Source organism: Crinia signifera, chromosome 6 (assembly GCF_055691185.1).
Source record: "Crinia signifera chromosome 6, ASM5569118v1, whole genome shotgun sequence".
In the NCBI taxonomy this organism is placed as follows: Eukaryota; Metazoa; Chordata; class Amphibia; order Anura; family Myobatrachidae; genus Crinia; species Crinia signifera.
The window spans coordinates 257,028,138-257,054,210 of NC_139222.1; the positions used below are offsets into that span (position 1 = coordinate 257,028,138).

The following is a 26,073-nucleotide window of genomic DNA, read 5'->3' on the forward strand; positions in this document are numbered from 1 at the left end:
ACTTAGGTAGCCGAGCAGGCGGGACGCTGCTGCTGCGCGGCGAAGGCGCGCCGAAATTTTCAGGGGCTTGGCCTATACTCGCGGCTCTTCCGTGAGGCCACGCCCCCATTTTGCCGCTATGGGGGCATGACCCAGAGGCTCTGTGAGCCTCTAGCCATGCCCCCAGCCCCCTGGCTGCGGGAATAGACGCATGCGCACAGCGTTTATTCCCCGCTGCTTAGCAGCTGACAGGGGGACTCCCAACAGCCCCCCCCCCACACCGCGGGACACTGCCGCCCGCGGGTGGGACAGCGGGACAGGCCCTGACAATCGGGACTGTCCCGATAAAATCGGGACTGTTGGGAGGTATGTGCACAGTACAGATCTGCACAGTACAGACCACATCCACAGTACAGATCTGCACAGTACAGACCACATCCACAGTACAGATCTGCACAGTACAGACCACATGCACAGTACAGATCCTCTGCAAATCAACATCTACAGTTACATATATATATATATATATATATATATATATATATATATGCAGCAGGGTAGCCCCACACTCCAATCCTTTAACAATTTGAATGCTCCGGTGCCTTCTCAGTAGGACCAAACATAGAAGCAAAATTGAAGCGGCACTTGACAGACTTCGATAGTGGTGAAATCAGCAGCTTTGAAATCAGACTGAATTATACAAATTCCAGTGACAATTAAGGTTGAAGGACCATTTTGCTAAACATGAGTCTAATATGCAAGTAACAAATATTAGCACCTTTAGGGTACGGTCATCCTTTGATCCCCCCTAGCAATAACGCATCAATTGAAATATTTATGCGCCTGGTACGCAGGGATGTATTACCTGAACTTAAAAAATCCTTTATACAATGATCCAATCTCTCACGTGATGAAACAATGGCGCTGAAGTCGCTTCACGAGAATAAGGCCATCATTATCTGCCCCGCTGACAAGGGCGGGGGGATAGTGGTGTTGGATCGAGAGGAGTATGTTGTTCTCATCTATTAATTCCATCTGTTAAATCTCTCTCCATACTCACAGTACTGTACCAGCCATTACATTCAACAGTAACTGTTCTGTACCAATGCTGTGTAGCATAGTACAATCCTTTTAGCATAGTAGTCACTGTTCCTAAATGAAACTTAAAGTAGCAAAATTTTATATATATATATATATATATATATATGCAAAAAATGGAGAAAAAGCGCACTCGTGAGTATATAAAAGTATAAATTTACTAATGCACATATGCTCACATACATCAAGATTCAGGATAATCAGCTTGCCAGCATAATAGGGTACATCAACCGGTACGATGGAACAAGTAGGGAGACGTCAGATGGTATCAGGAAGGACCTTCAAGGCAGACCGCTCTCACCGCCGCACTCGCAGGCCTGTATCCAGGGACGTAACTCCACCACACTCCGGGACCTCTCACAAGTAAGCTGGAAGAAGACAGCCAGAGACGCAAGATCACGTCAGGAGTCTAAGCCACGCCCAACGCGTTTCGTCACCCCCTGACGAAGTCCAACGGTGACGAAACGCGTTGGGAGTGGCTTAGACTCCTGACGTGATCTTGCGTCTCTGGCTGTCTTCTTCCAGCTTACTTGTGAGAGGTCCCGGAGTGTGGTGGAGTTACGTCCCTGGATACAGGCCTGCGAGTGCGGCGGTGAGAGCGGTCTGCCTTGAAGGTCCTTCCTGATACCATCTGACGTCTCCCTACTTGTTCCATCGTACCGGTTGATGTACCCTATTATGCTGGCAAGCTGATTATCCTGAATCTTGATGTATGTGAGCATATGTGCATTAGTAAATTTATACTTTTATATACTCACGAGTGCGCTTTTTCTCCATTTTTTGCAAGTACTTTATCGGATCCCTGTGGTGAGGGTCTTTTCAAAGAGCGGCACACATCGAGACACTACAAATATCCCTATCATCAGAGGACTTTTGGTTTTGCGCTGGTATTTTCTCTGTATCATATATATATATATATATATATATATATATATATATATATATATATATATATATATATATATATATAGACAGACAAGAGACAGGCAGCGGCACTCCAAGGATTTTTCAAGTGGTATATTTCAAAAGGTCAGGAACCAACGTTTCGGGGTATCGAATCACCCCTTTGTCAAGGTACAAGTGAAGACAATGTTACATGGCAAAGTGCTTACCTTATAAAGCACACAGTGTTAGTGATTTAGCCATTCATCGCGTCTCTAGCTCGTGCAGGGGCGCCGGGAGCCCGGAAATGGATAAGCCGGAAGAAACCCTATGCGTCATCAAGGCAAGTTCCCGGTGTGTGGAGCGCAGGGTGGAACGCAAGCCAGGTTGTAACCAAGGTGACCGTGCTAAACATCCTGTCTCTATGAGACTCTCCGGCAGCCCGTTGTCACTAGCTAAGATCGCGGTGACCTGGTGACAGATAGATAACATGTATGAAAATATCGTGACAGCAATAGTGTATACATATAGTGAATGTCGTATATATCTCTAAAACATTATGATAAAAACAGTGCATACTTTGATGGGTAAAAGTGCATACAATAAGAAGCGGACCGGCCTCCCAAAAACAGAACGGGAAGCGGGCGATCACTAATGGGTGTAAAGTTGCATAAAAACCAAAAAGGAAAGAAAAGAAAGGAAAATACCCATGATGTAAACAGCAATGTTGTGAATGGAGTGAATGACATACAAAACAACAAAGGAGCAAGAAATAAGGAACAGTGGGCATATCTACCCCTACTAAGCACCCGCATATAATTATTGATGCGTGGGGTGTTTATCTGGGGATGTGTCTGTCAGGGAGCTGTGCCGTGTCAGACCTTGTGAGATAGTACTACCGTACAGATATAGTTCAGGGAAACTGGAACTTGTCAACAAGCTATCAATACAAAAATTTTTAAATAGGAAAATTTATAAAGGGATAGAAAGAGATTAAGCGAAGAGAAGAAAAAGCACACCATGGGACGTGATCATATGTCCCTGTCAGGGGCGGTCAGTAGATCACTATCAGGGCAGAGCCAGCAAGATTTTAATATGTCCGAGTAGAAACTATGTTGTCACCTCTACAGTCACACTATGTCATGGAAAATTTAAAAGGGATAGAAAGAGATAAAGCGGAGAGAAGAAAAAGCACACTATGGGGCGTAATAGCCCATTCTACATGGTCAGGAATGTCCACTGTATTTTTCACTACAGCACCAACAGGGTACTCCATCACAACAACTTTGTGAATCAAGGAGCTGGGGTGTAACCATTACTTCTGATGGATCCTAAGGTCTAGTAAGAAATATAAAGGGATAGAAAGAGATTGAAGCGAAGGAAATAAAAAGCACACATATTCTCTGCGAGGGTAATAGTATTAGAAGAGATGAGGATGTCACAGAAAAATTCCCAATGCTAATTTATCATTAAGTCCATGCGGTTTAATGCTGTTAAGTTTGTGGATCCACACAGATTCTCGTTTCAATAGTGTACCAGCACGATCACCTCTTCTCAATGTCTCTGGAATGTGATCAATGATGATATGCTTAAGATCGGACAGCCTGTGTTGCTTGGAGGCGAAGTGCTTGGCCACTGGTTGTTCGTTGTCGATTCCTGCCAACGCTTTGCTGATTGCGGACCTATGTAAGGCCATCCTTGTACGAAGTGTCCTCACTGTTTTGCCAACGTACAATAATTTGCACGGGCATAAGATGACATAAATTATATGAGTCGTAGTGCACGTGAGAACATGCTTGATGGGAAATGACCTACCATCTGCAGGATGTATGAACACTGAACCGGTTATCATATGTTGGCATGTGGTACAGTTGATACATTTATAGCAACCATTGGCACGGGTCAGAAAGTTTTGAGGAGGTGTGTTCAAAGCTTTGGAGAATCCTGTGACATCATTATGTATGATTCTGTCACCGATGTTTCTACCTCGGGTGTGGCAGATAAGTGGTTGTTTTTGTCTGAGTCCCGGTAGGCTACTGTCTGTCCTAATGATTGGCCATAGCGCTCTGGCCGCTCTTGGAAGGACATAGCTGGAAGTGCAGTAGCGTGACACAAATGGTAAGGCATGTTCTTGTTTCAATCTCTTCACACTTGAATCCCCACTACACAACAGCGACTCTCTGGTGATCGCAAGGGTTTCTTTTTTCTGGAGATGTAACGTTTGGCTGTTGTAGCCTCGATGTTCAAATTTAGCAATCATACCATCTAAGACTGTGGGTAAAGCCTCTCTGTCACTCACGATGCGTGCGGCCCTAATCATTTGTGATTTTGGAAGAGCTTTTCTGAGGGCCATTGGATGAAAGCTGCTGGCTTTTAAGACATTATTCTTGTCAGTGGGTTTGATGAAGAGACCCGTCTGTAGCTTGCCGTCAATCAGATGTATCTGTACATCTAGATAACTGATGGTAGTATCGGAGGACTGGAAGGTGAATTTGATAGGTGAATCCTTTTGGTTGATGTTATCCATGACGGCTGTGAATTCAGATTCGCTCCCATCCCACAGCATGAAGAGATCATCTATATACCGTGTGAGTAAGATGATCTTATCTTTTGCCTCTTCATTTTCAAAGAACATGGTTTGTACTTCCTTAAACATAAAAATGTTAGCGAATGATGGGGAGACGTTACTCCCCATCGAGCATCCTGACAGTTGCTTATAGAACCTGCCATTGACCTGGCTTGGAGTGCCGCTGCCTGTCTCTTGTCTGTCTACAATTTGTTTCCAGAAGGCACCCAGGTATTTGCCCCCCCACAGTTGGAGTGCCAGTCCGCCCTCTACAAATATATATATATATATATATATATATATATATATATATATATATATAATTAAATAAGTGTATATACATTCTTATTCTTCCTCCAAACTCACTGTCAGCTCTGTCTATTCCTCTTCCTGCAGATACGTAGGTTCCCGGTCACATTCCAACATGGCTATTATTGAGATAAAGATGCTGTCTGGATACACCCCAGTGAGGAGCTCAGTGGCGGAGGTCAGTCAGTGACGGGTGTCTGGCAGTCTGTGAGACACACTGGAAATTATTATTTTACACAATTAGCTTCCAGGTTCACATTTCTAAAGTAATTAGCTGGGAAGATGACTTTTCTCTAGAAGAAACACAAAGCCACAAGTTCACAATGTTGTATCAGTAACCCAGGTCTTGGGGCTTCTACATACATCATTATTGGTGCAGGTATGAAGTACTGGGAAGATAATAGGTAGATAAAAGCTGCATAAATTGAAAGCAGAAAATTTGACAAGCTGCTTAATCCTTCTAGGGCCAGACAAGCCGTGCAATCCAAAATAGCCATTGCCTCAAAGGAGACAAGCAAGAGGAGCTCTAGTAACAGGGTAATGCTATAGGAGTGAAGTGCAGGGACCAATTACCTGCCAGGAGAAGGGGGAAGATTCTGAAGCCTGCAGTGATTCTAGGATGATCGCAGGCTCCAACCCTTGACAATGAGTAGGTAATTTAAAAGTAGGTAGCATCACTGTTGCCATAATTTGTGAGGAGAATTAATGTGTGAGGCATATTATAGTGCCAGGGGCATAACTGTTGGGTATAATTTGTAAGGGGAATTTCTTTGTGAGGCACAATGTGATATCAGTGGTATAACTGTGGGACATCATTTAGTAGGGGTATTATTGTGTGGGGAAACTTATGGTGCCAGGGGCATAACTGTTGGGTATAATTTGTAAGGGGGATTACTGTGTGGGGCACAATAAGATATCAGGGGTATAACTGTGTGGCATCATTTATTAGGGATATTAGTTTGTGGGGAACCTGATGGTGCCAGGGGCATAATTGTAGTGTAATGTCGTTTTTTTTCCTACAAGGCCGCAACCCAGTGTATTAGTGTAGTGCAGTGCTGTCACGCATGTTCCTTAGACACATTTTATGGTACTTGTTTCCTAGAATGGCGCCCAGATTTGCTACGTACGTTAACGTAGCTAAATCACATCATATGGGCCATTTTAGTGCCGTGCGATGCAATTTTTTAGTTAATTTATTCACTGCTCTGTATGCCCCAGGCCATCTCACCTCCCGCAAAATCGCATCGCGAGGGGACGTGGATTACTTTACATGAATTCCGTGTCCCCTCGCCATGCTAAGGGCACAGTGGCTCGCTGCACTTGCCACACTATATAAAATCAACTCCACTCCGTCGTGGATAGTGGCGGAATGAAAAGGTTTGGCGGATGCGTTCTGCTGCCGCTCGCCACGCTTCTGGGTGGCGTGGATAGTGGGAGGGGTCATTCAAACCTAATTGCATGTCATACAAGTGTCTGTAATGGCATAGCACCCCAGAAAATCACATGCGATCAAAAAATCGCATGGGGACATAAAAGCAGTGAATAAATTAACTAAAAAAAATTGCATCGCATTGCATGCCACTAAAATGTCCCATGCGATGCAATGCGATTTTTTACGCAGAATAGCCCTCTAATCAATTGGCGTAGTGGGCTCCGTTCTAGGAAACAAGTACCCATTTTATATGTCTATTTCACCTCTTCACCAAATTGCCTAGGAACTGGCCCTGATCCTTCTGACCACAGTTTCCTATAACACCTGTAAACTATTTATTGCTTTTATTTAAATATCCTTCAGAGTGGCTGTAGTATCCCTACCTAGGTTCATGAAGGGGCAAATGTAGTGCTTTAAATGATGGATAAATAGAGGGAGCATCTCAGTAGCCTTGATAACCTTACATTTCATTCATTTTATTATAATTTATTTATTTATTTATTAACAGTTTCTTATATAGCGCAGCATATTCCGTTGCGCTTTACAATAGCAGACAGTGATACAACAAAACAGGGTATTTACAGACAGTAAAAATGTAGGAGGGCCCTGCTCGCAAGCTTACAATCTATAATCAGTGTATGCAAATTATTAGCGTATTCATTTGTTTGTGTTCACAGCTGGAGACAGAGAAATTGATACAAAGAAGCGACATCCAGAATGACGTTGTCACCTTGTACCTGAATGAGGTCTGAATTCTCTATCGCTGCTTACCCTGTGTTCTCTTACTGCTCCTGGCATTATTGCTGTGTGACCCATATTATTCTATGTTAGACGTGTCTACCGCTTTACCTAGCTTTCTTTACATATTGCGTTGTAGTTTTAACAATATAAATATAATATGTTTTGTCTTTTTCCCCAGTAGCACAGGGTGTTATGCTGCTTTCCCACTGCAGACCCGTTTTAGTTTACAGGTAATCTTAAATGGTATTTAGCATTCCCACTGCAGCAGATTACAGTTTCAAATGCCATTTAAGTACCATTCCCATTGCAGGTAAAACGTTTTAGCTCTTCAAAACGTTTAGTGCCTGTGACAATGGGTCAGGCCTTTCTTTCCTTGTTGATATATATATATATATATATATATATATATATATATAGATCTATAGATCTATGTCTATATATATATATATATATATATATATATATATAGATCTATATATATATATCTATATAGATATATATATATATATCTATATAGATCTATATATATATAGATAGATATATATCTATCAACAAGGATAGACAGGCAGCTTGGAGGGGGTAGAGGGGGGAAGCTGTCCCCGGGTGCTGTGGGGGTAGAGGGGGGAAGCTGTCCCCATGTGCTGCGGGAGGAGGGGGGTCCCTACTGCTGCTGAGGGGAGAGGGGGTACCTGTCAGCCTGACACGGCGCTGCCGCTGCTGTATCTCCCCCCCGGCGGCCGGTCCTTGCGGCGTATGTACAGTCAGTGTCGGCGGTCCCTCTGGCGCAGGGGAAATAAGTACTATTTCCCCTGCGCCAGAGGGACCGCCGACACTGACTGTACATCCGCCGCAAGAACCGGCCGCCGGGGGGGAGATACAGCAGCGGCAGCGGCCGCCGGGGGGGAGATACAGCAGCGGCAGCGGCCGCCGGGGGGGAGATACAGCAGCGGCAGCGCCGTGTCAGGCTGACAGGTACCCCCTCTCCCCTCAGCAGCAGCAGGGACCCCCCTCCTCCCGCAGCACCTGGGCACATCTTGCCCAGCGCTGCACGCTGTGGACCCGCTGCGGGTGCCTGCACCCGCAGCGGGACCATGTACACCGCCATTTACACGGGACCCGTGTAAAAGGGGTATAACAGGATGGGGGCGAGGGGGAGGGGGGGGGCAGCGGGGCGTACCGCCGGGCTGAAAGTGGTTAATCTTTCAGCCCGGCAGCGTACACACACGGAGATGATTGCTGAAAAAAATCAGCAATCATCTCTACCGTTTAAAGATGCATTCCCATTGCATCTTAAACGGTAGATTACCGTGCAAAACCCTGCTCTGAAAACGGGTTGAAATACCGTTTAACTTTAAACGGTATTTCAACTCTGGCGCTTTCCCACTGCAGCCTTAAACGGTATTTTGCCCTCAAAAATCGGCAAAATACCGTTTTAAGGCTGCAGTGGGAAAGGGGCATTAGAAATAAGGGTCATGTTCTAAATAACTTAATCAGCTTTAAACATTTAGAATGCACAGGAGAAATGTAGGAAGCTGGAAAAAAATAACTCCTTTTTTTATTTTTTCAAATACAGTTTTCAGATATTAACAACTGAAAGTCTACTAGTAACGAATAGATGTTATCATGTCCTGAATCCTGGATGATAACAATGTAAAGATCTGAAGCCAGGAGGTTCACTCAGTTTATCTCTTAGGGCTAGATTCACTAAGCAGCGGCTTTTGCAAGCTGACGATTCTTGGTGGTTTTTGTTAAATGCCAAAAAAAGTAATCTAGGCGTGCTTTGTATTTTAGATTATTGACATTTAACATTTTTGGCTCAAAATCAGCAGATTTGCAGAAGTCACTGCGGTACTTGTGTATTATCACATCGCATGCGATGCGATTGTATGCTATGCGATCAGATGCGATTTTTAATTGTATGACATGCGATTTTTAATTGTACAAGCACCCTGATGCTTACTATGTTAAATGCACCCCCATTGTCAACGCCAACCCCACTATCAACACCAAACCGAAGCGTGGCGAGCGCAGCGAGCCCGCAAGGGATGGAGGTATGCGTCCTCCGACCTTTTCAAACCCCCACTATCCACGTGGGTGTGGACTTGATTTTAGATAGTGTGACGAGCGCAGCGAGCCACCAAGCCCAAAGCGTGGCAAGTGGATGCGGATTACTTGGCATGTATTCCGCGTCCCCTCGCGGGGCTAGCTGCGCTCGCCGCACTAAAGTCAACTCCACGCCGACGTGGAAAGTGGGGGTATGAAAAGGTCGGAGTACGCGTACCGCCGCCGCTCGCCATGCTTCGGGTTGGCGTTGATAGTGGGGGTGGCATTGACAATGGGGGTGTATTTAATATAGTAAGCACCCATCAGGGTGCTTGTACAATTAAAAATCGCATTGCATCGCATGCCATTTTGCTGGTATGCGATGCTATGCGATATTTTATTGTACATTGCGGGTCTTTACACCCGAATATCGCATTGTATACCATCGCATACCACTAATTAAGGTATGCGATGCGACGGGCCCCGAGATAATACACAAGTACCGTCACTGCTTAGTAAATCTACGTTAGTCCTGAGTTTTAATACAGCCACCTGAACTGTCCATTTTACTGTAGCTTCAGTTGCACAAAATAGCCTTCTGTCTGCTTACCAAGTAACATGTGGCTCAGCCGGGCACAGCTGTGTTTATACAACTGATGTTCATGGTGTTTTTTCTTTTGTGTGCTATAATAGGGCTATACTGTATTATATATGATTGGGGCTAGAACCCCTTTTGTTCTGTGAGTTTTCCCATCATGCACTGGGCATACCTCCCAACTGTCCCGCTTTTTGGGACATTCCTGCGTCCCGTTTTTTTGGGACATTCCTGCGTCAATTTTGCAGCCTGAGGGGCTGGGGACATAGCCAACAGATCACAGAGCCACTATCCATGCCCCCACAGCAGCAAAAAAAATGGCGCGTGGCCTCGTGGGAAAAGGCCATGCCCCCGTGCCACTAGGCCATGCCCCCAAAATTTTCAGCTGCACAAGGTGTCCCTCTTTACTCCTGGCCGATGTTGGGTAGTATGCACTGGGTCCACGTATACCTGGAGGGGGGATATAAATCTGTGTCGAGTGGAGCGTGCCACCTGCAATTTAATAAAATAACCTACACCTTCATGCCAAACTAATCTACTAGGGTTCTATGAAGAGGTTAGCAAAAATCTCGATAATGGAAATGCTGTAGATGTGATTTTCCTAGATTTTGCTAAAGCATTTGATACTGTCCCACACAAGAGATTGATTAATAAAATGGAGAACCTAGGATTGGGTGAAAATATCTGCAGATGGGTAGGGAATTGGCTATGTAATAGAGAACAAAGAGTGGTTGTGAATGGTGCCGTATCAGATATGATACCGGTACTAAGTGGAGTGCCCCAGGGTTCGGTTTTGGGGCCCATTTTGTTTAACATTTTTATTAACGATATTGGGATAGGGTTACTCAGCAATGTATCCATCTTTGCGGACGATACAAAACTTAGCAAAGTCATCAAATCACCAGAAGATGTCACAATGCTTCAAAATGATCTTGCAATTCTAGATGAGTGGGCAAAAAAATGGAAGATGAGGTTCAATGTAGATAAATGTAAGGTTATGCACCTTGGGAGACACAACCAGTGTGCAAGTTACAACCTTAGCGGAGAGGAACTGGGTAATTCCATACTTGAAAAGGATCTAGGAGTCCAAATAGACAGCAATCTAGGATGTAGTGCCCATTGTAATGTAGCTACAAAAAAGGCCAACAAAATTCTGGCATGTATTAAGAGGGGAATGGAAACTAGGGACTCAAGGGTAATTATGCCACTATATAAAGCATTGGTGAGACCTCACCTAGAGTACGGAGTACAGTTCTGGGCCCCACACTATAAAAAGGACATCATAGAATTAGAAAAAGTCCAAAGGCGAGCAACAAAGCTTATTAGGGGAATGGAGAATTTAAGCTACGGGGAGAGATTAAGCAATTTGGGACTATTTACATTAGAAAAGAGACGTTTAAGGGGGGACATGCTCAACATGTACAAGTATATCAAGGGCCAATATAAGGAACTGTCACACACCCTATTTTCTACTAGAAAGGAATCTAGGACGCGAGGGCATGAGTATAGATTAGAAGAAAAAAGATTTCATTCAGCTAGTAGAAAGAATTTCTTTACGGTCAGAACAGTCAAACTCTGGAACTCTCTTCCCAGAGAGGTGGTAACGGCTGGCTCATTAAATGCGTTCAAGGCAAAGTTGGACAAACATTTACTGGAGAAAAACATCCATGGGTACAAATAAGAAATATAATTTGTCTGTAAAATACCAGAACCAACCAAATCAGCAATGGATATCTATACCAGGTTGAACTAGATGGACGCAAGTCTTTTTTCAGCCTTACCTACTATGTAACTATGTAATAAACCAGAAATAAAATAAAAACCGCTCTGGTGGCATCTAACTACTTCTGCCCTCAGCTAATGTCACATCCTACCCATTAAACAGAAGTGGATCTAGACACAACCATTCAATGTTGATGGTGCTATTGAGGCTGATTCTGAACTCTTCCCCTGGGTAAAACCATGCTGCACTACAGGTGGGGCAGATGTAACATGTGCAGAGAGATGTAAATGTGAGAGGGATATCTTATTACTTAAATCCAACTTGCAGTATAAAAATAAAACTCTGCAGAATGTACAGGCATGGGCTACATGGAAATGCAGCCAGTATTTACCCTGCATGCAGAAATAAATAATTGGTGGTGCATTGCAATGTGGTATGTTCTTTTTTTTATTTGCTCCCAACTCAGAATCCATCCCATGATGTATGTTGTACTTTTATGATACACTGTGGGATGTGTAATAAAATCAAATGCGCCCTTCCCACCAGCCTATTTCCTCCCTCCTGCTAGTTCAATCTTCTAGACAAACAATGCAAAAAAGAAAGCAGGATATATGGATGGTGGATCACAGGTGCTTGGTCTGATGTGTAAATATTATTCACTTCTTGAACCCAAATGGATAAAAAATAATTATTTTCATTGTAGCATCGTACAGTTGGGTTTCCCTAGACAGAAAAAATACAGTCTCCTTAAAAAAAAAAAAAAAAAAAGAGAAACTGTCTCATTTAAAATGTAGCACAATCCAAAAGCAACATAATATCACTGAAATTACACGGGTGGGTAAAGGATGTAAAAGTTCATATCTCCACTCCCGTGTTCTTATCGTCCTTTAGGTTCGGGCTATAGCTCCTAGCCGCAAAAGATCTCTCTTCCCCGCCGCACCCATGGTCCCGGCTTCCAGCGGTATTTCAGGGGCAAGTCTGTTAGCCGTCTTTTGTTAGTTCCTGCCGGTTTTCACAAAAGGAATTAATGTGATGGTTTCTTGCTCTGTGGGATCCGTATGAGAAAACCCTCCAGGGGTTAGTTGAGTTGGACGTGCAGCAAAAAAAAAACAATGAATAAAAAGTAATTGTAAAATTAAAGCCCTGTACACACGCTTCGATTTTCCCCTGTTTTCGATTCGATTTTGCTTATAGAAGCAAAATCGAATTCACATTGAATGGTTTTTAGGACCCTTTCGATCTGCATTCGATTCCATGCGCGCTCCTGTTTTCTAAAAATCGAAAAGAAAAATAGACTGTGCAGCCAAGGAAATATCGAATTTGATCCAGTAAATCAGTACAATGTACCATGAATGTAAATCAAATTCGATATCGAAATCGATATCTAATGCAAAAGTACAGATCTAATGCCAAATCGAATGGGAAGATCTAAAGCCAGATCTAATAGAAAATCGAATCTAACATCGAATCTAAAGCAAAACGAAGTGTGTGTACATAGCTTATGGTTGACCACATCCACCTGCTGCCGCCGACGCGTTTCAATCCACTAAGGGATCTTTGTCAAGGCACAGGTGGAGGTGGTCACGTAAAGGAGACTGTATTTTTTCTGTCTGGGGTAACCCAACTGCAGGATGCTACAATAAAAATTATTATTTTTTATCCATTTGGGTTCAAGAAGTGAATAATATTTACACATCAGACCAAGCGCCTGTGATCCACCATCCATATATCCCCCTTTCTATTTTGTACTCTTATGATGTCTGCTGCTTTGTGTTTGTCATGTACGGTATTTGGCATTCTGATGATTTTCTGCAATGCAATTGCTGTTGACGTGGACATGACATAACTAAAATATAGCAACCCTATTATTATTATTATTATTAATTATCATTTTGCATCTGGCATATACATGCATATGGGGACAGGGAAGACCAATCTTTTTGATCAATCTCTTCCACCTAGTATGGGACCGATATAAATAGTGATACTGATTATAACAGTAGCACGGCTGGCATAAAAACAATCGGTGGCATCGGCTTCTGCTTGCAGATACATGAACCCCACGGTTTCCCAGTCTGCCTCAATTACAGTCTCTGTATCAGTCTTAGAATCAGCCCTCTATGTACTAAGCCATTAGGAGAGATAAAGCTCATAACTGTCATTTTTTCAAACACAGCCTGTCACTTTGGGCCTTATTTTGGTTCATTCTTTCTGACAAAATCCTTCTTAGATGGACAAAACCATGTGCACTGCAGGGGGGCAGATGTAACATGTGCAGAGAGAATTAGATTTGGGTGAGTAATTTTGTTTCTGTGCAGGGAAAATACTGACTGCTTTATTTTTACACTGCAATATAGATCTCACTTTGAAGTAAAACCCCACCCAAATCTAATTCTCTCTGCACAAGTAACACCTGCCCCACCTGCAGTGCACATGGTTTTGCCCATCTAAGAAGGATTTTGTCAGAAAGAATGAACCAAAATAAGGCCCTTTATCTCTGTCCATGTTATCTTTCTCCAAGACCTGTGTATGTATAGGTTTTGTTCCATTATATAATACCATGGGATAGATCTAAGGAGTGGGTTTTCAAATGGTTAAAGGCAGTGCTATTTTTCAGCAGGGACCCAGTTCTGGGATCTCTAATTAAATATGACATCATCAGAAACTGGGTTCCTGAACCTGTTCTTGGTCAAAATGTACTTTCCATAAGATTTTGTTAATTATTTTTAAAAAAATTAAGTTTTATTTTAAAGTCACCTTTGATTAATTCATCAGTAAGAGCCGGCAATAATAATCAGCTTTGACAAAATCCTCCTTTGTAAATCTACCCCCATGTCACCCTCTTCTTCGCCAATTCATGCTGCTTGTTAACCCTATTTTTATTCATTGTATTATTTTTGAACTCTTCAGGTAGGACGTAGCCCTCAACACTATTCATTCGAGGTGACACGGGATATTGAAGTTAAGGATCTAAAACCAGCGACCGTAAAAGTGTACGATTACTATGAGACAGGTAAATGATCCCCGTATAGTAATGTGACAATTAAATGTCTCTTAGGAGGAATTCTTAGAGATTTCTAAGTTTGGCCCTTATTCTGATCGGTGCGGCCCGATCAGAATATGCGGCCGCAACCGTGCAGGCGAATCCCCGCCTTCCATACGGTTTGCCACCTGCCGTCCGTATGCGGATATGTGGCGATCCGCATGAAATTGTACGGGGATACGCCTCCTCCATGGTGGGAGCAGCCCCTGCATTCGATGGTCGCCGAACATCGAATGCAGGGCCGCACGCTCCACCAGGTCCCGCAACACAAGACCACACGGACACTTGTCCGTGTGAAATCATGTATAGGGGCGGGCAGCTGACATCCGGCGATGTCAGATGCCCGCCCCGTACCCACGCGTCACGGCCTCATTACCATGCATACGCCCCGCGTTTGCATGGGAACGCCCATGAAACGGGGGGCGTATGCATAGGGTAATGAGGCTAAGTAGCCCCTCACGCCCCTCTACGCCCCCTGTGCGGCGTATAAAGAATCCGTGCGGCGAAATCGCCTGCACATGCGCAGACTGACCTCTGCACATGCGCAGACGATCAACATCGGCGGTCCGTCCGCATGCGGGAATTTCCGCACCGATCAGAATAAGGGCCTTTGTTTTATGATCACTGTTTCCTGTTATAAAGCGCAACGCAATATGCTGCACTATATAAGAAACTGTAAAGAAATAAATAATAGCTAAGTCTCCTTAATAAATAACTATCTAAGTAAGATTGAAAATGTTTTAAAATCCATTAAAACTCTCCACATTGTCCTGTTATAGTATGTAAATATGGGGAAAGTAACATAACAGGACAACGAAGAAAGAAACTGGCCATTAAGTGAAATATTTGATATTAAGTTGGGGATATGTTACATTTCTCACATCCCTTGTTACTGGGGACCCTTAGGGGGATATGGCTGCGGGGGCCCTATTCAATGCTGTCTTCCCCAACAGCATTGAACAGTGGATATCGGCAGAATGAGCCCGACTGCACAAGCAGTCGAGCTCGTTCGGCCGAGAATGGACGGGAATTGACGAGCTCCCGGCCGCAGCTCACCGATTCCTGGCCACTTCTTGTGGCCACGCCCCCTTCTCGACCCACGGCAGGCGGGACATTAAATCCCACCTGCAAATTCTCCATCGAGCAGACCGAGAACGGGACCGGGTCACGGCTGTCAGGCCAGCCCGACAGTCGTGGCCCAACATTGAATATCCCCTAAGAGACACCATATACTACATAGCTGTAACAGTTATTGTTAAATAAAATAAGTTGATATAAGAAAGAAATAAAAATAAACCAAAGCAGTGAACAGTTTTTAATCACTTATAGTTCTTCGTTTATCAACTATTTTATATATTTTTACTGCATATTTTTGTAGTAAGAAAAATTATGGGCGATACACAAATTCAAATCACTTTTAACTAACAGAGGGTACCTACACAACAAGAAACAGTATATTGGGGTCAACACACTACCTAAGGCATTCCCAACCTTGGTCCTCAAGGCACATTACAATATAATAACATAGGTTTTAGTCATATCCATGCTTGAGCACAGGTGACTAAAGATGCCCACACACTAGAACGATTTTTTGCCGAGTGGACGATTTTCGACCGATCGGCCGAAAAATCGGTCCAGGTTTTCATTCAAACCAGCCAGATTGGAAAGATATTCTAATAGTGTGTATGGGCCTTTAGACTTCTCTTGTGTCCTCTTCCCCTTTATCACATTCTTTTTATTGGCTAACGAAATGTTAAATTGCAGAAGTGGACTGGGGCTAGGTCGGTCCAGCATTTTGTAGAAACAAAAAAGTAGAAAAGAGAGAGAATTTATTGTTGCACTCTATGGATACTATTATTCCCTAAAAATTCCCTTAGTTTAGGGTATATTTTATATTTATTTTTTAGTACGTATACCTGTCGACCTAGACCCATGTCGACCTTGACCCATGTCGACCTAGAACCATGTCAACATATCCCCATGTCAACCTAATGGTGATGACCCAATGCTTGTCGACCAAATGGCCTTATCCCCTATGAGCAAGGGTATGGGATTACAGCCACAAGGGATACCGATGACATGTGTCAGCAGCACTAGTTCTGATTCAAGACAATAAATAAACATCACGGTGGTACTCACAATAGAATGTCACTGCGAGGTCAGCAATATACCCCTCTCCCATAAAATCAGGTGATAATTTTACGTGTATATAACAAAATAACCTATCTGTAATACCAGCCCGAAACCTACTACCAGTAATAGGTAGTTCACCTGTCTTACAGCTCACTTTGGGCCTTATTCTAGTTCACTCTTTCTGACAAAATCCTTCTTAGAAGGACAAAACCATGTGCACTGCAGGGGGGGGGGGGGGTTATTTTATGTCTGTGTAAGGTAAATACTGGCTGCTTTATTTTTACACTGCAATATAGATATAGTAAAACCCCACTCAAATGTAATTCTCTCTGCACAAGTAACATCTGCCCCGCCTGCAGTGCACATGGTTTTGTCCATCTAAGAAGGATTTTGTCAAAAAGAGTGAAGTAGAATAAGGCCATTTGAGATAACAGGGACCCAAACACGGGGGGCACGGACTGACGGTCCCGCTGCCGTGTTTCTGTGAGGACTCCCTGGGAGATCAATAAACTATGAGTGACACTTTGAGTTCACATGTATTAAATGTCATACAACAGACATATTTACAGGTACACGACATAATAAGGAAACAGTTGTTTCTAATATAACCTGGGATTTTATTACCTATAATAGGCAATTAAGCAATTCCAGCTAACTCTCAGGATGGGATGCGGTCATCTATTAGAATGAACTTAGGTCTACAGTCATTAGGTCGACCCCACTAGGTCGACTGGCAGGAAGGTCGACCTGACTTAAGCTCGACATGGGCCAAGGTCGACATGACTTAAGGTCGAATTTGCATAAATGTCGACATGAGGAAGGTCGACTGGTCATAAGGTCGACATGGGTTTTTCACTGTTTTTTGAGCCGACATGTGCCGACAGGCGGTATTTCATGCCCTACCATCCACTAGGGCGTGGTGGGAGAATAAAATAGTGTGCCGAGCGCAGCGAGGCACCGTGCCCGAAGCAATCGCGAGCGAAGCGAGCGATGCGAGGGTCCGATTCTCATTGCCAACTGTGTCCATGTCGACTGTGTCGACATTCGGATCAAAAAACAGTGAAAAACCCATGTCGACCTTATGACCAGTCGACCTTCCTCATGTCGACCTTTATGCAAATTCGACCTTAAGTCATGTCGACCTTGGCCCATGTCGACCTTAAGTCAGGTCGACCTTCCTGCCAGTCGACCCTCTCCTTCAGGGAGAAAATGCTCTGTTCCTGAACTTCCCTGGTGATGTATGGTTGCCATCACCTTTGGGGAACTAGGTAATTGATAAGAGAATGCGGTCATTTGGTCTACAGCATGATGGTCGACAGTCATTAGGTCAACACCATTAGATCGACATAAAACAAAACTCAGAGCTTGAAGGGGTTTGAAACATTTTCAGTACAATTGTTGCAATATGCAGAAAATATCCCCCAATATAAGCCCCTAGCAATTAAGAACAGGTAGTACATAAGAAACAACACACTGACAAAGTAAAACGTATAAAAATGTATTTGAGGCATTATCAGCCCGGGAAATAGAACTTTAAATCAAACAGCCGACACCACGATCAAACAGTTAAGACTGTTTTCTTAATCACTATTCTTTTCAAAACTTTTTGCACTTCTTCTATACTTACTTTGTTTTAAATAAACACAAAAAATAAATATAAAATATACCCTAAACTAAGGGAATTTTTTAGGGAATTGTAATAAAAGTTAATTTTTAATAACCCTGCTTTGTCATTGGAATCCAATAATAGTATCCATAGAGTGCACCAAAAAAAATCTCTCTCTCTCTTCTCCTTTTTTGTTTCTACATGTTATATTTTGAGACAGGGAGCACCACCCACAATACATATGAGGAGAAAGTGTAACGACACAAAACAACATGAAACACCAATATTCTAGGTGCTAATATATATATATATATATATATATATATATATATAATTAGGATTGCATGGAACTGAAACTTTTTTATGCTTATCTTGCAGATGAACAAGCAATAGCGGAATACAGCCACCCCTGCAGTCCTGGTAAGAGACTCTCATGCTGCTTTCCCACTGCCTACACGGGTAATGACCCGTTTTTTTTAAACGGGTCTTTAAACGGGTAAGAGCCATAAAGACTCTTTCCCACTGCAGCTTTTAAACGGTAAATTACCGTTTAAAAGCTGTTTTTGTCACATTCACACTTACCCGTTTAAAAACCCGTTTAAGCAGTGTAAAGATAGGGGGGGGGGGGGAATTTAAAAAAAAAAAAACGGCGTGGGGTCCCCCCCACTGCCGTAACCAGCACCAGGCTGAAAGAGCCGGGGCTGGTATTAAAAAATCAGGAAACCCGACAAATAGGGGATTCCTGATTTTTTACAACCAGCCCCAGGCTCCAGGTCTGGGGCTGGTTCCCAAAATACGGGGGACAAAATGACTAGGGGTCCCCCGTATTTTAAGAACCAGCCCCAGGCACAACCAGCCAGCAGGGTAATGCCACAGCCGGGGGACACTTATGATATAAGTTCCCGCGGCCAAAGCATTAACCCTACCGACCAGTCAGCCTGGCCAGGGGCCCTGGGGGAGTGGGGACCCCCCCAATAAAGGGGTCCCCCCCCTCCAGGACTTACCTGACCAGGCTGAAGCCTGGTGCTGTCCTCGATGCCCCTGGGCGGTGGGCATCGAGCTGATGGTATGGTATAAAAAATAGAATAAAAACCATTGTCTTTTACTGGTGAACTATGAGTCCCAGCAAGCCTCCCCCGCAAGCTGGGACTTGGAGAACCACAAGTCCCAGCCTGCGGGGCATTAAAGGGCCCGCTGGGTCTTGTAGTTCCACAGTAAAAGAAAGAGTTAAATAAACACACTGACACACGTGAAAAATAAAAGTTTAATACATACATAACACATACATACTGATACTTACCTATCTTGAGCCCGTAGGTAGCCCTGGTCCTGATGTCCTGGTCCGTGTCGGCGTCTGTATCCATGTCGGCATCCCTGTCGGCGACGGCGTCGGCGGTCCGGAGTCCGAAGAAATCCATTTGGGAAGCTGTGGAAGGAAACCATACTCACCTGTCCCAGCGCGACGTAGTCCAGGTAAGGTCTTTGCAAAAAAAACAAATCGAACACCCGAACCAAGCGAACAGGCAGAGAGCCGCACGGTGTTTGTTTACATCGTGCGGCTCCGCCCCCGAATGCCGCTATTGGCCGCTAGGCCGCAAGGCGGCCAATAGCGGCATTCGGGGGCGGAGCCGCACGATGTAAACACACCGTGCGGCTCTCTGCCTGTTCGCTTGGTTCGGGTGTCGGTTTGTTTTTTTTGCAAAGACCTTACCTGGACTACGTCGCGCTGGGACAGGTGAGTATGGTTTCCTTCCACAGCTTCCCAAATGGATTTCTTCGGACTCCGGACCGCCGACGCCGTTGCCGACAGGGATGCCGACATGGATATAGACGCCGACACGGACCAGGACATCAGGACCAGGGCTACCTACGGGCTCAAGATAGGTAAGTATCAGTATGTATGTGTTATGTATGTATTAAACTTTTATTTCTTCACGTGTGTCAGTGTGTTTATTTAACTCTTTCTTTTACTGTGGAACTACAAGACCCAGCGGGCCCTTTAATGCCCCGCAGGCTGGGACTTGTGGTTCTCCAAGTCCCAGCTTGCGGGGGAGGCTTGCTGGGACTCATAGTTCACCAGTAAAAGACAATGGTTTTTATTCTATTTTTTACACCATACCATCAGCTCGATGCCCACCGCCCAGGGGCATCGAGGACAGCACCAGGCTTCAGCCTGGTCAGGTAAGTCCTGGAGGGGGGGGACCCCTTTATTGGGGGGGTCCCCACTCCCCCAGGGCCCCTGGCCAGGCTGACTGGTCGGTAGGGTTAATGCTTTGGCCGCGGGAACTTATATCATAAGTGTCCCCCGGCTGTGGCATTACCCTGCTGGCTGGTTGTGCCTGGGGCTGGTTCTTAAAATACGGGGGACCCCTAGTCATTTTGTCCCCCGTATTTTGGGAACCAGCCCCGGACCTGGAGCCTGGGGCTGGTTGTAAAAAATCAGGGAACCCCTATTTGTCGGGTTTCCTGATTTTTTTAATACCAGCCCCGGCTCCTTCAGCCTGGTGCTGGTTACAGCAGTGGGGGGGGGACCCCATGCCGTTTTTTTTTTTAACGGGTAAAGGGCTACCCCTTTCCCACTGCCAAAAAAACGGCTTTTACACGGTAAAAACACTGCTTTTTACCCGGTTAACAAATACCGGTATTTGTTAACCGTGTAAAGCAACCTGGAGCTTTCCCACTGCAGCTCTAGCCGTTTAAAAAGGCTAAAAAAACGGCATTTTACCGTGTAAAGCCTGCAGTGGGAAAGGGGTATCAGCTGCTACTTTTGTTTTTCTTCTACAATCAAGAATTTTCATTTTGAATTTCTTATGGATATTGTGTATTGCCTATAGAATTTAGTAAGGTTTATGAGTTATATTTTCATGTCTGGTCTATGGGGGATATTCAATGCTGTGGGTGAGCGGTGACAGCGAGCAGGGCTTCCTGCTCGCTGTCACCACTCAACCTGTCAGTATTCAATGCAGCCCCCTCCTACGCCAATTCCCCCTCGCTCCGTTTTTTGAGCGAAGGGGAATTAGCCTATGCGGCTCCAGAACCAGCAAGACTAAATACAGCAAGTTTTCTGCTTTGGCCGCGGGTCTCGCTGTTTTGGGGAATTCTCGCCGTCCTGTGACGGCAAGGATTTCCCCAGAACATTGAATAGAGCGAGCGTCAGGCGTGGGGGTTAAACAGCGAGGATCACTGGTTTTCTGCAATCCTCGCTGTTTAACCCCCTCGCCGGCCGCATTGAATACCTGCCTATAAATCAAACAAGGATTGTTGGGGAGTGGAGAACACTAGATTACAGTATTCCTCCAAAAACTATGGTTTTTAAGGTATGGGTCAAAGGGTCGACTCAATGAAGATGCATTAGGTTGACCACTGAAGGTCAACAGGGCTTAGCTTGACACCTGAAATAGATTACCATGGCTAAGGTCAACAGGAATGGAAGGTCAAAAGGTCGACAGAAGGTTTTTTTTTTTCAATTGTCCAGAATGTCAACATAGTCGGCATGGACACCGTGCTCTGCTTCGGGCACGATGCCTCGCTGCATGCGGCATACTATTATATTCTCCCTCCATGCCAAGTGGATTGTTGGGTATGAAATACCACCTGTCGGCACATGTTGACTCAAAAAAACTGAAAAATTCATGTTGACCTTTTGACTGTCCACTTTCCCATTGTCGACCTAATGCTCGTTTGTCAGTCTTCTGGCGCTGTCGAACTTAGGCATGTCAACCTATTTTAGGTGCCGACCTAAGCCATGTCGACTATCAATGGTCAACCAAATGTATGCCAACCATCACAGAATCGACCTAGTGACCGTATGCCGTGGTTTTATATGATGGGAGTTCCCCAACCAAATTTACTATTGTACGTATTTAGGGGGTTATTCAGATCTGATTGCTATTGTGCGGATTTGCATGGTGACCAATCATCGAACAACTACACATGCGTCTGCGCCACAATGTGCATGAGCCATGTCAAACAGCGACTAAAACTGTATTTTTTTTTATGCGCAACCCAGCCACTGTTTCACAGGAAGTCACCGTTTGTGGGTGGTAACAACCCATATTTGAGCTGATGTCTCATACCATCCAATTTTTATAACATTACAGGTACGTAATCAAGGGCGTAACTGCCATAGGTGCAGGGGGTGCAGCTGCTATGGGGCCCAGAGCTGAGAGGGGCCTGCTTTGCCTGTCAAACTATCATGTGCTGTTTACATTTTTCAGCATAAGGTGATAAATAGGGGCCCTTACAAACTGTAGCTGTGTGGCCCATATGTCTGGTCAATTCTAAGCAATTATAAACCCTTTTCCATTGCCTCAACAACCAGGGTTATTGCTTGCTCTTCCTGGATTGTGGCTCAGTGTAAAAGGGTTTGAAAAATAACCCGGCTTGAGTAACCAGGAATCCAACCCTTGTAGTAACCAGGGTCAGACCAAGGGTGCTGTGTAAATCCAACCTGGGTTATGCGTAAAAGCTGCTGAATGGCTCTGTATGCAGATGTCTTCCTGGAGGGAGTGTCTGTGAGTGACATGAAAGGCAGACAGGGGTTTTGTGTTAAAGGGACTGGCCCAGGAATATTCTAGGTCCAAGGTGCAGTGTAACACCCGATAAATCAATTATTGCTGTGTTAACCCGGATTGATCTGCGGTCTGAAAGCGACACAGCCAAGCTTCCCATGACAAACAATTTCAACCCTGGTCACGACCAGGGTTGAATACGACTGTGACCCTGGTTGCTGTTCAGTGTGAACAGGTAACCCGGGTCCCGATCCGGGGTGCGACCTGGTATTTGCAGTCTGAAAAGGGTATAAATGGGGTCTGACCTGAATTGTGACCTGGATTTTTTGTTAAAAAGTGACATGACATAATATTATATTATGCTTTGATTTTTAGCTAATACTGTGAAAATGTAAGATGGAAACTGACAGAGGCCTGGCTGTACGAGGACCTGAGACACAGCACTGAGAGCTCCATACACAGTCACTGTATCCATAACCAAGAAGCAATAATATGTAACACGTCTACCAGTATCTACTGTATATGCGTTCCACACCAGCCCTTCTCTCTGTTCTTTCTTTCTACTGCTAAAGTCATATGTTTTGGATGCAGCTGAGCCTGCAGATAGATTTATGCTTATCATTTTTTTTTTAGTACGAAAATGTATATTTTGGGTTAATAAATAATAATAAAAACATACCTTCAACTATGCACGTAGTCTATTTTTATGCATGGCTACCTACCTGACCCTCTCCTTCAGGGAGAAAATGCTCTGTTCCTGGACTTCCCTGGTAATGTATGGTTGCCATCACCTTTGGGGAACTAGGTAATTGATAAGAGAATGCGGTCATTTGGTCTACAGCATGATGGTCGACAGTCATTAGGTCAACACCATTAGATCGACATAGGAAAAGGTTGACATGGGTCTAGGTCGACATGGTTCTAGGTCAAAAGGTCATTAGTTCGACAGGTCATTAGTTCGACATTTCATTAGTTCGACAGTGTCTAGGTCGACAGTCAAAAGGTCAACATGGGTTTTTTTGAGCCAACATGTGCCGACAGGCAGTATTTCATGCCCTACCATCCATTAGGGCGTGGAGAGAGAACAAAATTGTGTGCCGAGCGTAGCGAGGCACCGTGCCCGATGCAAGGGGATGTGGTGCACTTTAAACGGTGTCCATGTCGACTGTGTTGACATTCGGGTAAAAAAAACTGTAAAAAATTCCATGTCGACCTTTTGAATGTCGACCTAGACACTAGAACTAATGACCTGTCGAACTAATGACCTTTCAGCTTAAAACCATGTTGACTTTTTCCCATGTCGATCTAGACCCATGTCAACCTTTTCCCACATCGACCTAATGGTGTCGACCTAATGAATGTTGACCATCATGCTGTAGACCAAATGATCCCAACCCTTGATAAGAAAGGTGTTTCAGAACAGGTGATTTTCACAAAATTTTTAGTCAATTTTTGGAGGAGGGAGGGGCAAAAAAGGCATGGGTAAAAATTACTTAAAAATTAGTGAATACGCTTGCAATTTTGACCGGAATGTAGCGAAAGCATGTGGATAGGCGGCTTATTCGCTGATCCACGTGTTAATTATCATTTTCTACTCTTTTTTTAATTATTATTTACCTTAACAAATAGGACCAACAGTGTCTCTTCAAATGTCTTGCTAAACATATCTGAATCTATATTTACACGCACTGCAAATAACAGCCAAGAAATTGATACTAATTATACATTATGTAAAGTTTATTTTAGCATAAATAATTTTTTGAGGTAACTTTTTTATCTGCTGAATGCTACACTCACAGTTTTGCACAGTCTAGTCCAAAATGTTGTATTTGTACATTAATTATTTCCAGTGAAAACCACCTGCGCTTCCAGTAGCCTTGATCTGACCAATGTTTGTTTTACAAATACTTGTTGTACTGTGTTTAAGGTCCATCCTGAGATCTGATAAAAAACACTAAGTGGGTGTGTAGACAGAGAGTAACAAATAAACTCATACACATACAAAAGCACACAATAACTGGCTGGTCACTCATCCTGCACAATGGTGTCCTGCTGCTTATGTGTGGGGCTGATCCTCCTGCACATCTCTGGGACTGTGGAAGCCAAACTGTGAGTGATTTTTATTTATTTTGTATTTTGATATGTACATGTATGTCTCCGCGATCCATCTCAGTGGCGTGTCATAGACGTGATGCATACAGCAGGGTCCGGGGCTGGTTGCAATTAAAAAATAAACATTAGAGAGTTTGCACAATAATCACCCAACTCCAGCGGTCACAGGTACAGACCCGGCAATAATGATCAATGGGCATGGAGCAGCGCCATATAATGCCCCACCTCCACACCACCATCAGCCGTCCAATATGAACCTACCGGTTATTTTGGTGCATACAATGCATCTCTCACAGTTAATACACAATGTACAATAATAGTGAAAACAGTGAAACATCACACTATACAGAAATGAGAAAACATAATAATCCTATACATTAAAGAGTTCCAATTAATTAATTTTCTCATGACACCATTGGGTGAACTAGCTCCGAGATGAAAAATTCACTCCGACTCCTTTCTCAACAACTTTTTTGGCCTATTGCCACCGCTCATCGATTCGGCCACATTATCAATGATAAAGTGCCGTAAACCTGAAATGGAATGACCTACAGTTTTGAAATGACAAGCCACCGGCTGGTCCACATCCCTGCATTTGAGGGCCAGGTTTATGGCCGACCGGTGGAGAGCCATTCTTTTACAAAATGTCCTTTTAGTCTGCCCAATATAGTGCAAATCGCACGGACATACAATAACATATATCACAAAGCACATCTTGCAGGTTATAACTGACCTAATCTCAAATTGTTTCTCCGAATGGGGATGTTTAAAACTCTTACACACTATCATGTGTTTACATGTTTCACAAAAGCGACAACTGTAGTACCCTGGTGGTTTGGTATACGTATTGGGTGGTCGTGGAATACCAATACTAGTTACGTCTGTTTTTACCAAACAATCCCTAAGATTAGGGCCTCTCCGAAAGGCCGCTAGGGGTCTCTTTTTATTAAGGCGCAGGGTCTGTCTTGATGGGCCACAGGGCGTTAGTCGCATGTCTGATGATGGGACTAGCAGTTGAGAATGAACTAGACCATGGGATTACAGCTGTGGTATCTTTTTTACAAGCTTTAAACAACCAAGCCCTTGCTTCTGTTGTTCTAGAATAGAGCAACCATAGCCTCTACTCACAAATGTCCGAATCAGATCATTAAGTCTAGATTCTACCTCTAGTGGATTGCTCATGATTCGCCTCACGCGAATCATCTGTGATAGCGGAAATCCGTGTTTTAATGCAGTGGGATGGTGACTTGTAGCCATAAGGAAAGTGTTACGATCAATACTAAGCTTCAAAAGTGATAAA

The 26,073-nt window shown here is 44.0% G+C and overlaps 2 protein-coding genes across 6 annotated transcripts in view; both read left to right on the top strand.

Moving 5' to 3' along the window:
* LOC146009239 (alpha-2-macroglobulin-like protein 1) overlaps positions 1 to 23,327 on the top strand; it is a 135,766-nt gene extending 112,439 nt beyond the window's left edge. For both annotated transcript variants that reach the window (XM_083149401.1, XM_083149402.1), the window contains 5 exons: positions 4,922 to 5,012; positions 6,944 to 7,012; positions 14,279 to 14,381; positions 18,529 to 18,570; positions 23,037 to 23,327. In XM_083149401.1, the coding sequence (XP_083005527.1) occupies positions 4,922 to 5,012; positions 6,944 to 7,012; positions 14,279 to 14,381; positions 18,529 to 18,570; positions 23,037 to 23,056 (325 nt within the window). In that variant the 3' untranslated portion in view covers positions 23,057 to 23,327. The remainder of the gene's footprint in view (positions 1 to 4,921; positions 5,013 to 6,943; positions 7,013 to 14,278; positions 14,382 to 18,528; positions 18,571 to 23,036) is intronic.
* A 1,325-nt stretch (positions 23,328 to 24,652) lies between these two features.
* The window catches only part of LOC146009240 (alpha-2-macroglobulin-like), a 144,068-nt gene continuing 142,647 nt past the window's right edge, over positions 24,653 to 26,073 (top strand). For all 4 annotated transcript variants that reach the window (XR_014444627.1, XM_083149403.1, XM_083149404.1 and 1 more), the window contains exon 1: positions 24,653 to 24,770. Coding sequence is in view for 3 of the 4 variants with exons in the window: in XM_083149403.1 (XP_083005529.1) it covers positions 24,703 to 24,770 (68 nt within the window). In the remaining variant the exon portion in view is untranslated. The remainder of the gene's footprint in view (positions 24,771 to 26,073) is intronic.